Consider the following 16103-nt stretch of genomic DNA (forward strand, 5'->3'; position numbering starts at 1 on the left):
CCCCCCCATCCAAGGCTCATTCACAGCAGATGGCTCTGTCCCCCCTCGCCACCCCTCCCCCAAGGAAATGGATGGAGGGAAAGGAGGGGAGGGGAGAAGGGAGGAGGGAAGGAAAGCAGGCTTATCTTTAAAAGGCCTGGTTCTGAAGAAACCCTTTTGTCTTCATCCCTCACCAGCTCTGCTCCTGTTTCACAGGCCGGCCCCCTCCGTCTCCTTCCTCCAAGGCCCCAGAGGCTGCGGCTGCCACCTTTCAGAGCCAGTTAGAAGGAGGCCAGTTAAAAAGTCAGATATGGGGGACTTCCCTGGTGGTCCAGTGTTTGAGAATCTGCCTTCCAATGCAGGGGATACAGGTTCAATCCCTGGTCGGGGGCCTAAGATCCTACATGACACGGGGCAACTAAGCCCGTGCACCGCAACTACTGAGCCGCGTGCTCTGGAGCCCGCGTACCACAACTAGAGAGAAGCCTGCACGCTGCAACGAAAGACCCCGCATGCTGCAACAAAGATCTCGTGTGCAGCAGGTAAGACCTGATGCAGCCAAATAAATAAATAAAATATATATATATACTTTTTAAAGTCAGATACGGAAAACAGTATGGCAGTTCTCAAAAAATTCAACGTAGAATTACCACGCGATCCAGCAATTCCACTCCTGTGTATATGCCCCAAAGAACTGAAAGCAGGGACTTGAAGAGATATTTGCACACCCATGCCCCTAGCAGTATTACCCACAACCACCAAATGGCAGAAGCAACCCAAGGGTCCACCGTCAGATGAACGGGTAAACAAAATGTGGGATAGACTCAACACAGTAGAATATTACTCAACCTTAAAAAGGAAGGAAATTCTAACACCTTCTATGACATGGACGAATCTTGAGAACATTATGCTACGTGAAATAAGCCAGACACAGAAGGATAAGTACTGTGTGATTCCACATATATGAGGTCCCTAGAGGAGTCAAATTCATAGAGACAGACAATAGAATGGTGATTGCCAAGGGCTGGGGGAGGGAAAACAGGGAGTTAGGGTTTAATGGGGGCAAAGTTTCAGTTGGGGAAGATGAAAAAATTTTGGAGATAGATGGCGGGGACGGTCATATAATGATGTGAATGTACTTAACACCACTGAACTGTACCCTTACAAAATGGTTAAAATGGTAAATCATATGTTAGGGGTATTTGACCACAAGAAAAATCCAAAAATTGAAGGCCGTTCGGCCCGTCTCTCAAACTCAGTGGTCCCTTCAGGCCCCCCACTCAGACACACTCAGTCCTGCCTTCCACCACTGGCAAGGGGGAGGTAGAGGTCCCCACCCAAACCAGGCTCATCCTTGGCCTCCTGTCACCCATCAACAGGTGTGGCTCAGGGACCAGCTCCGCGAGGGGAGCGCAAACCCCCTGGCCGGGGTCCCAGCTCACCCCGGCTCAGCCTGTGCCCTCAGGCTCCAGGCGCCCCACTGTCCTGAATCTCCGGGAAGTGGACCCACTTGGTCCTGGCATTTTCTGTAACACGTCCCAGCCCCACCCAGGCCAGGCAGCCTCCCCAGGCTGGGGGCCTCACCCCTGCCTGGCTCCAGGGGTTTCGTTTATTTTCAGTGTGTCCACATCCCTGTTTCTGCCCTGCCCACAGGAGGGAATGCTTTAAAGAAAATCTCAGTTATTAATGCGGTTTCTTTTGTTGTAAGTCAGTGCAAAGGCAGCAAATGAGAGTTTATTTTCCTAACGTGCTTGGCATAGCTCAGTGCCCCGGCCCAGACCTCAGCGTTTGATTTGGGAGGAACCCGAGACCCCGATTTGCTCTGAGTCACCGGCGAAGCCACAGCCTTCCCGGTCAGTTCCAGGGGGAGCCTGGTCCCGGGGAATCATTGGCAAAAATAGGCTACATCTACTGATGACTTGGTGAAAACAAAAGATGGAAAAATATATTCAAAAAACTTTGAGACTGCTAACCCGGCACGTTGAAAAGATATCAATTTTCCAACTCATCAGTTTCCCCATTAACCTTCATTTTTCTAATAAGGCGCACCCCGTCTCTGTTTGGTGTCAGCTGCTTTCTTTGGACCTGGAAGCAGCTCCAGAAGCCACAGGAAAAGCCACTTCTGAGTATGTCCAAATCTTCACTGAGGGGCCAGGGTTCCCTGTGGGTCCAGGACTGGAGGACGAAGCCACAGCCCAGGACCCAAGCCTGCCAGCCTGGGGTCCAGAGCCCCAGCATCCCGAGGTTTGGTTGCCTGCTTTGTAAAGGGGTCCAGTGATGCAGGCTGGGCTCACCAGGATGCGGGGATGAAAGGTCCCCTCTCCCCCAGCTTTGGAGACTTCAGGACTTGGGAGTCCAGCGGCAGTGGTGGGCGGACCTGCTTGAGGGAGGAAGGAAGGAAGGAAGGAAGAAGAGTGGGACACAGGCCTCTTCTCCATCCATTTTCTGTCTGCAGTCCGAGACCCAGCGAGCAAGCCAAGGGATTCTCCCAGGCACGGGGGCTGCCTCAGAGTGCCCCCACCCCTGCCCCCCACCGCCTGCAGCGGGCACCCCTGGAATGAGCCCAGTTGGCCTTGGGGAGCTGCTTGACTCGACATAAAACATTTGGATTTCATGGCCTAGTGATTTGTTTTCAGTCTGAGGAATGAGTATAGGGTTACCTCCTTTTAATTTTGCCAAGTAAGGACATTAAAATAAAACAATCTCCAGTTATTATCCCTATTTCATAGAAGAAAGGGTGTTTTAACACCAAAAATGAGTAGGAAAGATATAATCCCAAACAAGAGACTCCTTTAAGCTGGATATTAGAGCTTCAGGAACTCTCCATGTTGTCCACGTTGCTTTCCATTTGCAGAGGCCTGGAGCAAATCGCCCAAAGGGCTGAAGGCCAGAAGCTTGGGGGTGGGGGCGTCCCTTGAGCCCGGCCCCAACTCTGCCTGCGGCCCCTTGCCCCTCACAGATGAGAAAGGCGATTCCCCACCTCTGGAAGCAGACCAACTGAGGGCATCAGCGGCCCCCAACCCCATCCCACCTGATGCCACACCCAGGGTGTCCTCTGTCCCCGGTACCTGGGAATTCCCTGTGTGCAGAAGCCCCTCCTCAGAGAAAGGGCTCCTGGGCTCTCAGTGAGGGTGGCCTGACCCCAGGGGGCTGCTGCAGAGGCCTGCTGCCCACCCAGCTGTCTGGGGGCTGCCAGTGGCCCTGTCCAGGTACTTGTGACCCCAGCTGTTCTGGGGCGCCCCAGGAGAACCCGCCATTCAGACCCCTTTTATGCTGTGTCCAGGAGAAGCAAGACCTCCCCCCCCCACCCCCCGGTCCGTCCCCACGGCCAGGCGCTAGGACCGGAGCGGGCACCCACCCCAGCCGGCACTTGAGTACAAAACGCCCTGCCTCCTTCCTTCTCTCTCCAACCCTCAGGGCCCCCCATTCATCAGGGCAAAACCAAAGACCTCTCCTCTGCCCTGTGGGGAGGCCAGCTCAGAGCCAGCAGAGACCCGAGGTGCTCACACGACCCAGGCTGGCCGGCCCCGCCCCCTCACCAGAGGGCACCCCACTTTACCCTTGGCCCAAACCAGACACCTTCCTTCCACTTTTCCACTAGGGAAACCCCAGCTCCCAGGAGTGGGTCTACCCACTTCCTGATCACCTGGGTGGGTGAACAGATGCCAGCCTGTGGCTGGCGGGAGGCGGATGCCACTGGGAAACACGGCACCAGCGGGGCGCTCTCTGAGGTGCACTATGAAAGGCAGGTGCGTGTCAGGTGTCCCTCACGACCGCACAGGCTCCCGGACAAGGTTTCCGATGAGGATGCCGTCACCTCCGTTTTCCCTGCACCTCCTCTCATCTGAAAAGCGGGGCACGCAGCCATCCAGAGCTCCCCTGAGACCCAGGGGCTGGTGCGGGAAGTGGGGGGCGGGGTCCCTGGGGACAGGTGGGAAGGCTGCTGGAATCAGGTGGGTGACTCTTAGGGGCCCAGAGCCTCCAGCAGGGCAGCCTGCTCCCCAGAGCTAGGGGAGCAAGCCGGCAGTGGTCTCCGACGACCCCACCTCCTTTTCAGGGCTTGGGTGAGCTATGGGGACTCCCGTCCTCCCCTCCCTCCAGGAAACTCTCCATCTTCTCCTGCCCTAGCCACACCCCCCTTCCTACCAAGGGCTCAGGGCCCAGCAATCCTCTGCGACTTTTTGAAAAAAGCCACTTGGGTGGGTTGTTTGTTTTTAAAGCCCTTTCCTGATGACCTTTAACCTCGGCAGGGGAAGAGAGGCCTAGCTAGCTCTTCAGGGCTGGGCCATTCCCCCTAGGGAGCTGCTAGTGGGGCAAACTGGAGGTAGAGGGGGGGCAGGCATCAGTACCCCAGCCAGGAAGTCCATCTTAAAAAAGCCTAGTAGTCGCTGGATTGGTATGCTGGAGCTAGAGAAGGGGGCAGAGTCGGAAACTCAGCTGTGCGACCAGGTCACTTTGCCCCTCGGAAGCCTCGGTTTCCCCAGCAGTAATCGCACCCGCGTCTCAGGCTCTTTGGGAGTGGGGCCTCCAGGGCTGCCTCCGGGGTAGGACACACGGCACACAGCTCCCCGTGCTTCCAACGACTGGAGGTGGCTCTGGCCAAAAGGCAGTGCCCTCCGCCAGTCGAGAGCTCCTGTCCCGCAGCCCGCCCCATCGCGACATACAGCCTCAACGAGGGCTGCGGCGGCGGCGGCGGCGGGCCAACCCATCACTCGGGCTGCAGTGCCCGGCGCCCGCACCCCCGGAGGTCCTGCCGCGGCGCCTCCTTCCCAGGCTGGGGTGCGGCTGAGCCAGCGCCCCGCATCCGTCGCCTGCCCCGTGCTCACCCCTTTGGACCCACGAACCTCTGGCCTCGCACCCCTCCAGCCCCCGCACCCCCGTATTTCAGTTCCCACGGCCCTCGGCAGCCCCGCCCGAACCCCCGGCCCGGCCCCGCGCACTCACCGTCCTGCGGCGCCGCTTCGCTGCCGCTGCTGCCCCCGGACGGCTCGCGCGCCGCGCCCTCCCGCGCCTCTGCCCTGGCCGCGGGGCGCGGCGCTAGCCGCCCGGCCGCCGCCACCTCCTCCAGGTCCAGGAGGTGGCTGACGGTGAAGTTCTTGCGCGCCTGGGCGCAGTCGCCGGGCCCCAGCGCTGCCGGCGGCGGCGGCGGCGGCGGCCCCGGGCCCAGCGCCGGCTTGTCCGGGGCGAAGGCGGCGCCGGCCGCGCTGTCCATGCCCGCGGGCCGCCCCGGGGTCGCCGGCGGCGGTGGCGGGCGCGGGTCCGAGGCGGGGGTGGCAGGCGCGGGTCGGAGCGAGCGCGCCCCGGCCGCCCCGCGCTCGGCCCCGCTCCCGGCCGCCTCCTGGCTCCGCGGCCGCCGCGGCCCGCCCGGCGCTGACGTCGGGGGAAACCAACTTTCTTCCCTCCCCTTCTCTGCCGCCTCGCTCGCTCCCAAGTTGCTCAAACGGGAGCTCCTCCGGCCACACGCCCCTTCTTGAAGCAGACCTCGCCCCCTGCCTCCCTCCTCCTCGCCTCGCCCGCCCCCATCGCTCCGGCTGCGGGGAGGGAGGGGGTCCCGCCTGAGCCAGGCTGGAGGCTGGCGGCGGGGAGGGGGAGAACAAGGGGTGTCCTCCTTTCACCCTCCCCACCCACATTTTGAGGAATGGGAAAGTTCAGTGTTTGGGTGTGTGTGTCTTTTTTTTTTTCTTTTAATCCCCCAACAAGTGTCTGGGGAGGTGATAGCGGAGGGATTAGCAGCCCCGCTGCCATTTACAAATTCCTCCGCAGAGGAGGGGGGAGCGACTCTGAGACAGTTGCCAGCGAAGGTCTGGAACTCCCGACTCCATTCTCACCCCCCATGCACCCCAACGCCGTCCCTGATTTAACGGAGGAGAGTCCTGGGTCCGCCTTGTTCGCTCCGCCTGGCCCCAGGTGCTCTCCCCCAGATAGCAGCACATCCTCAAGCTTCTGGGGTGTATGCATTCCCCCCACCAACACATACGCCTCGGAGCCCAGCTCCAGAATGCCCCAGGCCCTCCCCAAGGAAAACCAAACCGGGAGGAAAGAGTTTCCCCCCAGAATTCCTAGTTTACACCCAGAGGGTAGATAGACAGCCAGACTGACAGCCAGACTGACAGATGGGTGACAAGGAAAGAGAGAGGACAGCCTGAGTCTCTGCTCTTGTTTTTGTTTTGCAAGGAAAGCACAGAAAAGATGCCCCCGGTGGTGAAGCTGAGACTGTAAGCCCTCCAGATGCTACAGTTCTTTCCCCAGGAAGGCTGCTTGGAGGCCTGGCCCTCTGAAGTCCCTGCCACCATTGCAGAGCCATAATGTTATAGCAACAAAGATAAGCCCACAGGGAGAAGGCCTTCAGAATCTCCTTCCCCCACTCACGCACAGCAAACCCACCCTGCACGCACCCCCTGAAAACCTGCAGACCAGCAGCCCAGGTTCTGCATGAGTGAGAGTTCTTCCCAGAAAGGAATCACCCCCAAGATGAGGCTAAGTGTCCCCCAAGGTGGCATTAGCCACAGCAGTCCAGAGAGGCAGATGCGTGGGTAGGTTGAGGATTTGGAAGTGATAAGATGATGAGATCCTTCTTCTTTGGAATGTTGCCCCAACGAGTGTCCAGTGAGAAAGATTGGCAGCACTGCCCACAATATAAGTGGCTGAATGACTTTCTAAGGGACTGAGCAGGGTGGGGCAGTGACTGGGCTCTAGGAACTGTCTGGAAGGGCCTCCCCCCTGCTGGAGCACCCAGCCAGCCAAGGGTGGGGGTACTTATCCCAGGAAAAACACAGCCCAGCGTTCAGAACAGCATCGGTGTCAAGGACCATGTGCCAGGTCCAGTCTGCCATACACTGCTGTGTGACCTCAAACCTGTCGCCTTCCCTTTCTGAGCCCCAGCTCCTTCCTTGTAGAAGGGGTCTAATGAAGTACCTACCTCCTGGGCACTATGGGGATTCCACCACAGGTGAAATCCTGGGCCTGTGGCCTAGAACACAGAACACTGTTAGCATCAGCTTGCAGAGCTGGGAAGGGCCTGGACATCATCTAGGTTCAAATGCAGACCCTGCACTTCCCAGCTGTGGACCTTAGCAATCCACTTGCCTCTCAGTTGCCTCAACTGTAAAATGGGCTCTAAGGAGGATTGCGTAGGTTGATATATGGGGGGCACCTGATACCTGGCGAGCACTCAATTGGTGTTCACAGTTACCATTTTTAAAACATTTATTCCAAGAAGCAGTGGAGGGCAGTGATGGCAAACTCAGACTCTAGAGCCGGGGGGAGTGGGCGGGGGACACACGAATTTGAATCTGTTCACTGCCATTTGCTAGCTGTGTGGCCTTGAGGAGGTCACATGCTGGTCCTCTGAGTCTGATCCATTATCTGTATAATAAAAGGGCCAATTCAAAAGGATCCTTGTGAACTTGGCATTATCAATGCTGTTGTTGTCAGGTTGTTACTACCCTTGCCAGTCCTGGGGCTGGTGACCGGGGTAGTACGGGGATGGCAGAGTGGGGCAAGAGGCGTAGACAGCTGTTCCAAAGCTCAGCCCTTGAGCAAGGGCTCCAGGACTGACGCAGCCTGGAAACGCACCCAAGGAAACTCCAGTTAACCTGGGAAGGATGGAACTCATTACCTGAAAGGGATACAGCTAAACGATAAATAACTTCCATGGTGATTTAGATAAATCCTACGACGCTAGCCCAGAGCAAGGAATGAAGGGAGCACAGGATCCCTTGGAACTTCTCTGTTCAACGCGTGGTTATGGAGCCGGGCCCTGCTCTAGGCAGTGGGGCTGGGGAGGAGGGGAAGGGAACTGAGAGGGCCCCTGCTCTCCAAAGAGGAGTCCATGAGGACGTAGCTGATCCTTAACTGGTGCCTCTGTTGGAGGTTGGATCCTGGGCCTGACCACGAGTACAACTGCACATTTGCCCCAGTCTCAAAAACTTGCATGCTTAAAAGAAAAAAAAAAAAAAGTTAACTTCCCTTATTACAGAAGTAATATACTTAGGAGATTTTAGGAAACATAAATAAAATTAATAAAATAAAAACACATATATCCCACTCCCAGAGATTTCTGAGACACAGTAGGTATTACATATATATATGTTGGTTTAATGAAAGAGATTGATGATAATCATACTATTTATTCAATATTGAATTGAAGACCTAGAAGAAGCAATAAGACAAGAAAAAAGAGTGAGCTAAAAATAAATTTAGAGTATATCTCTCTAGCTTTTATCTATATTCTAGATAGAGAGATAGTTATATATGTTATAAAAGTCAAACTATGTTGTACTAACATTTTAATAACTTGCACACTGTGTCATTAGCCTTGTCCACCACTATTTTTAATGAAAGCCTAGTGATACATTATTCCCTATTAATATATATCCATAGTCATTTTCTTTTCTTTCTTTCTTTTTTTTTTTTTTTTCAGCCATGCCACACAGCTTGTGGGATCTTAGTTCCCCAACCGGGGATCGAACCCGGGCACCGGCAGTGAAAGCACCAAGTCCTAACCACTGGCCTGCCAGGGAATTCCCCATAGTTATTTTCTTGATAATAAATACCTAGAAATAGGATATCTGGATGTGGTAGGCAGATAATAACCTCCCAAAGATGTTCATCTTATAATCCCTGGAACTTGTGGATATGGCAAAGTGGAATTAAGGTAGCAGACGGAATTAAGGTTACCTATCAGGTGACCTTAAAATAGGGAGAACATTTTTTTAAATATTTATTTTATTTATTAGTTTTGGCTCCGTCGGGACATCGTTGCTGCCCATGAGCTTCTCTCTAGTTGTGGCGTGTGGGTTTTCTCTTCTCCAGTTGTGGCGCGAGGGTTCCAGAGTGTGTGGGCTCTGTAGTTTGCGGCGCTAGGGCTCTCTGGTTTAGGCGCGTGAGCTCAGTAGTTGTGGCGCGTGGGCTTAGTTGCCCCACGGCATGTGGGATCTTAGTTCCCCGACCAGAGATCCAACCTGAGTCCCCTGCATTGGGAGGCGGATTCTTTACCACTGGACCACCAGGGAAGTCCCAGGGAGAACATTTTAGATTATCTGAGTGACCCAATGTAATCACAGGGGTTCTTCAAATTGGAAGAGAGATGGGAAAGTCAGTGCTGGAGTAATGCAATATAAGAGACTTGACTGGGCAGTGCTGTCTTTGAAAGTGGAGGAAAGCAGCCATGAACTAAGGAATGTGTGTAGCCTCTAGATGTTGGAAAAGGCAAGAAAACAGATTCTTCCCTAGAGCCTCCAGAAAGAAATGCAGCCCTGCAGAATCTTGATTTTAGCCCAGGACTTCTGTTCTCCGCAAAGGTAAGATAATGCCTTTGTACTGTTATAAACACGACGTTTGTGATCATTTGTTACAGCAGCAAATAGACAACTAATGGACTGAGTCAAAGACACTGAAAAAGATTTAAGACTTTTGATAATATTGCTAAGTAGCCTCCAAAAAAGTTGTATCAATTTGTACCCCGGAAGTGCATGAGCTATTTTATTAATTTTCTTTATTGACGGCACAGTCTCTATGGTTTTATTTAACATGAATAAAATGTGCACGTGAGCTGTCTCTTCACTTTCTTTGCTGCACAGCCTCATGCTGGGCTGGGTGACTCTGATGGCCAGCTGGTTTTCCCTTCCAGGACAGCTTTGTAGTGGTTGGAGGAAACACTGAACACTCTCAGCACGGTAAGATCTGTTGCACATCAGCAACTCTGTTACTTCCAGCTCCTCGATGCCCTGGACCAGGAACTTCAGGAAGCCACTGGGTAGCATGTACTCATTTCCTTGCTGCTCCCATCACCACTGCTGGGCATGAAGAACAGGCCCTTGAGTCTTCTCTGTATCCTGTTGTCAATGTCTCTGGGTTTCTGCCCATTTTCTCCTTAGCATCATACTGCCCTCAGACAGCGGAAGAGGGTTAATAATAATAACTTGTTTTAAATTTCTAAAGGAATTTCCTTCTTTTAATCTGCATACCTTGAATTAATCGCTGAATGGGAATATTTAATGCTTACTTATTTTTAAGTTTTTAAAATTTCATTTTTATTTTCTATTGGAGCATAGTTGATTTACACTGTTAGTTAGTTTCAGGTGTACAGCAAAGTGATTCAGTTATACATATACATATCGATTCTTTTTCAGATTCTTTTCCCATGTAGGTTATTACTTTGATGGCTACTAGTATTTCTTATTTGCAAAATGTCTGTTTATAGTCACGACCCATTTTTCTAGTGGAATGGTTCTGTTTCTTATGGAGTTATAATCAGGCCATTCTTTTGCTGTAACAACCTCTGCAAGACACTTGACTGTCAGTCACTAAAGGACCAAGCCCATTTCATGGATGGGAAAACAAAGACCAAGGATGACATGGCATCCTGCAGCTTTTCTGTCCACCTGATCAGCCCCCTTAGCCCCAAACCCAAGAGTCTCTTCTGAAAGAGATGGTTTAGCAGGGACAGCACACAGAGGCTCACAGGCCAAATTCTGTTCACTGCTGCACGTCTGCGGAATCATAAACACTGCAGGACGATGTGACTCAGATGTGACCAGGCGTGACCGTGACAGATCACAGGGTTCTGTAAATATTGTGTCAGGCTGCTATCACAGCAGGGCTCCCTGCTCACCCCAGACCCCGGTCCACCCTGTGGGAAGTGGAGTCAAGCCCAACGGGGCAGAACATCTGGTTCTCTCCCTCAGCTCACTGCCCAAACTTTTCCCAGCCTCAGTTTCCTTCCTGAGGACCTCCTAGCCAGGATATCCTGCTGAAGTGACTGGGTCTCAGCTCTTGGCAAGGGTTGAAATATTATACCCCTTAGAAAAATGTTTCTGCTCTACCTGCAAATCCGAAGATAAAGATGTGTTCCATAATAGCGGGGGCTAATATTCAATGAGGCTTACTGTAAACCAGGTGATGTACCGAACCATATTGTTTTGTAGCATCCTTACAACTACCGTGAGAGGAGGGGGAAACCGAGACTCAGAGAGCTTAAGCTGTCTCCTGGTAAGTTCGTCAGGCTCCTAACCATCGCAACAAGTTATCCCATGAGAATTTAGGGCTAGGAATTTGTTTGTTGCTCTTGAAGAATTATGGTCTCTCCTAAAAAAAAAAAAAAAAGACCAAATAATGAGATTTGGACAGCCCATTGCATTTCCCTTTCTGCCTTGGCCACCAGGAACCCCAGGGCTAACGTTAAGACATAATCACAAGAACTCTATCTGTCCAGGTGGCAAGTCAGTGTATTAACTCCTCGTTTCCTCTCCTTTCACGTGACTTTTTCATTTTCCTGTTTTATTTTAAATCTTTTTGATGCAGTGGCCCTGTGTTGGACATTTTCCAGCAGCATGACATTGATTAGGTCACTTAACCTCTCAGGGTTTTAGTTTCCTCATCTGTAAATTGGAGGTAACAATGACACCTATCTCACAGGGCTGTTGTGAGAATCAAATGAAATGATCTGTGTAAATAAAAATCCCAGCACGAGCCCGGCATGTGGAAAATATTCAATAAACAGCACCTATGAGTGTGAGAAAAGGCTTTGATAAAGTCAAGAGAGCAGAGAGAACCTCTCCTAAATGGGAAGACTTGGCTGGATACAAGGCCGGCCTGCTGTGGACCTGCTGTGTGACTCTGGGTCATGTACTTCCCTCTCTGAGCCTCAGCTTCCCGTCTGTAAACTGCTTGCTTTATCCTTTTCACCGTTGTGTCCCCAGAGCCCGCAAAGGAGAAGAAAGGAGAAGTGATGCAGGCCCTGACCCAGCACACAGTAGGGCTCCATATATGGTTATTTCAAAAGTGAACGGCTGGTTGAATGGCTGGTGGTCAGATTCCCTACAGCCCAGGACACACCTGGCTGGCGTGGTGCACTATGCCTGGGCCAGTGCCACAATGGCATTCAGACGGTTTTGGGGGCCCGAGGGTGCCCCAGGGCTGGGACAGGCCTGGATCTGGGTCTGGGGCCAAAGACAAGCTCCTATTAAGGACCTACTGCGTGCAGGGCTCCCAGTGTACGGTACGGTGTGGTGCCCATGTGACTTACACTCTGGACCCATGACAACCCCTCTGCTGCCCTGGGTGGGGGGTTGCTGTAGGCTTCACAGGGAGATGGGCCAATGGGAAACAGTCCTGAACTGTCCACAGTGATTTATTGAGCACCTACTATATACTGAGGCATTTTGGGTGAGCACCAGGCCATAGACCTAGTGGGACTCTCCGAGGACATGCTGCTGTCCAACCTCGGCAGCTGGAGAACCACAGGCTCAACTCTGGTGGGCCAGGCACTCTGTTCCAACGAAGACATCTTCCAAGTCATGAGTTTTGGGCTCTTGGGACCAACGTGACTCCCAGGCTGGCCCTTGTTGGAGAATTCTTTTCTGTTACAGGTGGACAAACTGAGGCTCAGAGGGGAAAGGACCAAACTTGGGACGCACCCCACCCCACAGATCTCCAGAATTCTCTTTTGGTGAACTGCCCCTACCCCCTCCCGCCCTGCCTTCCCCAGGAGTCAAGGGAAGGATGCGAGAGCAAGGGGCACAGGCCTAGGCCTAGGGCAGCCCCCAGCCTTCACAAAGGCTTCCGGAGCCCTCGGGCCCTGCCCTCACTCCCTCACGGGCCCCGAAACATCTTGCTGTGATTATTCTGCAGAGAGCAGAGTGGAACTACACGAGGCTCTTCTTGGCACTCAGCATGGGGGTGAGGGCCTGTGCACGATGGGGCCCCCGTGGTGGCTGGGGACAAGGTGGGGCTGAAGGACAGGGCTGAGGCTTTCCGCTCACCAGCTTAATTGGGGATCTAATCGTTGTTATTATTTATAACTCGCGCTTGAACCCTCGCCAGGAGAGTGTGTTCACAGCCTGCACTATCCGGGCAGGCGTTAAATAATTAAACCAAGGGCCTAATCGGCGGCGAAACTCTCCAAGGGCCCCCACTTCCTTAGTTCGTTGATTGTTGATATTTTGGGGGTGAAATATGACCATTTTTACGATCAAAGAGATCAGGGTTCCAAAGGAAAGAAACGGAAAAAAAGGAGGGGCGGTGGGGGACTCTTCCAGTTTTCTTTTCCTCTGACTTAGCGGTCTGGTAAAGTTTCTTTAGACATGCAAAGATTTACACACCTTTCTGCAGGGAGCCTTAAATTACTCCCCATTCCTCACACATTTCCCCAAGCAGCCAGGAACAGTAAGTCATTGAGAAATGAACAGGCCCCCCTGTAATCGCTCCGGCGGCCTTTGAGAAGGAGAATGTCTAATGACTTTTTTTGAAGTGGAGGTCAAGGTTTTTTAAATAAAACAATCTGTATTAATGCAATTTCCTTTTTAGCTATAGCGCTGGATTTTTTTTTCTCCTTTTTCTCCTTTTTTTCTTATGGGGGGAGGGACGGGAGGCAGGGAGGGGGGAAGAGCATCATTGTTCTCTTGCCAGACAACGCGTCCCTAATGAGATACATTTATTTAAAACTCTGTACATCATCACCCTGTCAGGGCCTCCAAGGGGGACGCCGAGTCTCCCTCTTGGTTTGTTTCGGATTAGCAGGGCTGGTGGATGGCCACCGTCTCTTCCCGCTGCCCCCCCTTCGCGGGGCCTCGATCGCTGCACTGTGTGCCCGCGCCCTCACCCCGTCTGATCACCCAGATCTTAGTACAGCCCTTTGGCCTCTGGTCCTCGGTCCTCGGCTTTCCCATCCCGCCTCCACCCCAGCTGCCTCTGCTGCTCAGTGCTGGCCCCTCGGGGTCCTTTTTTCCCTGGCCCACGAGGAAATATGGCTCTGTGGTTATGTCAGTGACAGAACTGACATGACCGCCCCAGACAGAACCAAGTTCCGGTCCCAGCTTGGTCTCTTTCCAACCTCCCCCATCTCCCCAGTTTCCCTAAGCCTTCCTTTACTTATCTGTTCACTGGGAGGATAATTACGTGCACACCTGGCGGCTGCAAGAAGGTGCTGCTGGGTCTCCCTAGCATCTGCCTGGTGTCCAGCCCGCAGAGCACATCCACTTAGAGCAGCGGCCACTGTCACCACCACTACTGCTCCCCCAAACCTAGAGCAGAGTCTGAGGGCAGGAGCTGGCCTGTCCCCCCTCCCCCAGCCCACCCCAGCTCACAGGCTGGTTCACCCAAACGCAGGGCTTAGTACCTCTATCAACACGTTTTTTAATTGAATGCCTTCCAGTGCTGGGAGCCGGCTGGGGCACTGGGGATAGAGTGGTGACCCAGACAGCCCAGTCCTGCAGAGAAGTCAATAAGCCAATCTCAACAGAGAAGTAAGCGGGTCCGGGCTCCACGGGGGAGAGGGCTGGGGGAGGGGCATCGGGGAGGGCTTCCCTAAGGAAGCTGACTCTTCAAGCTTGAGCAGGATTTAGCAGGTGACAGGAGACAGAGTCTAGGGGTAGCCAGGCAGGAGACCCAGCATGTGCAAAGGATGCCCAGAGCCTCCAACCTTACCTGTTCCAAGCATCCTCTTTGGTCCCGCTGTGTCTCACTTTCCTCTCCAAGCCAAGAGCCTGAATTACATTTTTCAACTGCTCCGCAGGTACCAGGGTCATGAGATATCCATTCCACAAATAGGCACCATGCTCCTTCCTCTGCCTGCTCTGGGCTAGACCCGGGGTTAAGCTGCGGACCACGCTGGAGCTGGCTCCTGCCCTACAGAGGAAGAGTGAAGATGGAGTGAAGGAAGAGTGAAGATGGCCGCCCCCCCGCCCAGGAACTCGGGGTAAACTTCAGCCATCCTGGGCGGGGGGGCGGCGCTGGGGGAAGAGGGATCAGAGAAGGGCCCCCAGGCTGCACAGGCTGCAGGGCAGGTGTTGGGTTTTAGGGGAGGAAGGGAATTAGCCCCGAAGTGGTCACCCCAGAGTGGAGACCCTTTTCCTCCCCTACAGCCCTGGTGTGCAGGAGCCTTGGGGGCCTTTTGGGGCCTGGGGACCCTGGGACCTGGGGGAGGCGGGGGGCAGTAAGCTTGGAGACCAGGGGCAGGATTGCTAACATGCAGGAGTCTGGCTTAAAGGGGATTAGGCCAGCGTCAGATGGCTCAGCCACGGGGCTCAAGGCTGGGAAGCCGCCCACCCGTCCCTGTGCCCATGAGCACCCGCTCTGACCCAGCTCTGGGCTGCAGCCTGGGGCCTGGAGGGTCCTGTTCCACAGGGGCAAGAGAGAGACCCCCAGGCCTCTGTCTACACCTCCTCTCTTAGCCAACTCTGGCCCGGAGAGACTGACTGTTTCTCCCCAGAGCCTATACCTGGGCCCAGCACTGACTGCCCAGGGAAGCGATTACCATCACAGTGACCCAGGCAGCACATCTAGACAGTATCAGACAGGCCTGGGATCAAACCACGGCACTGCCACTCGTGTGCTCTGTGACCTTGGGGAAGTCACTTCCCTCTCATCTGTAGCTACACCTCAGGGGTGTCGGGAGGCTTCAGCCACGATGCGTTTCAAGCAGGGCAGGGGCTTGATAAATGCTGGCTACCTGAGGGACCCTTGGCCTGGCATGTTGTTTTCTGGGATTTTCTGGGACTTCCTGTCTTGGTCTGTGAAGTAGACCTTTACCTCCTGTCACTGCCGACGCCTCTGAGGCCACATCCCCGGGCACCGCCCGGCCACCCGCCCCACCTCTTCTTTCCTGGCTCTCCCGTCCCTGCCTCTGTCTCAGCGTTCAGCCAGCTCCTCTCCTGCCTCTGTCTGGGCCTCCACCACGGTTTCATTGCCTCTGGTTTCCCTCTGTCTCTGTCTGCCAGGAATCGTGTCCCAGAGGAACCAGTACTCTAGGGCTCTCCTGTGTTCCCTTTTACAGCGGTGAGATGGGAAGAGGGAGGGAGGGAATGAGAGAGAAAGAGAGAGAGAGAGAGAGAGGAGGGAAAAAAAATCAAAGCCTGCATATTGGTTCCAGATGTGGCTCTCTCTCACAGCCCTCTCCAGCAATTTAATTAAATTCCCCCAGACAGCCAGGAGGGTTTCTTAATGATCAAATTTCCCGGCTCCCCTCCTTGAACGGGCCCACTCTGTCTCCCTGACGGATGGCCGACGGGATTCTTCCTGCCATCAGCTTTGCCAAGCAGGGCCAGGGGGGTGGAATAGGGGGCTTCCCCGGAGCACAAAGGACCCGTCCTGTGCCCACCTCTGCCCCCCTCCATCCCCAAGGG

At 54.0% G+C, this 16103-nt stretch overlaps 1 protein-coding gene across 1 annotated transcript in view; it reads right to left on the bottom strand.

Annotated features, from left to right (window-relative positions):
- PRRX2 (paired related homeobox 2) overlaps window positions 1-5191 on the bottom strand; it is a 47343-nt gene extending 42152 nt beyond the window's left edge. The window contains exon 1 of the mRNA XM_060153289.1: window positions 4924-5191. Coding sequence (XP_060009272.1) covers window positions 4924-5191 — 268 coding nt within the window. The remainder of the gene's footprint in view (window positions 1-4923) is intronic.
- Window positions 5192-16103: the final 10912 nt, after the last annotated feature.

The sequence above is a fragment of the Lagenorhynchus albirostris genome, chromosome 7 (assembly GCF_949774975.1).
Source record: "Lagenorhynchus albirostris chromosome 7, mLagAlb1.1, whole genome shotgun sequence".
NCBI classification, from domain to species: domain Eukaryota; kingdom Metazoa; phylum Chordata; class Mammalia; order Artiodactyla; family Delphinidae; genus Lagenorhynchus; species Lagenorhynchus albirostris.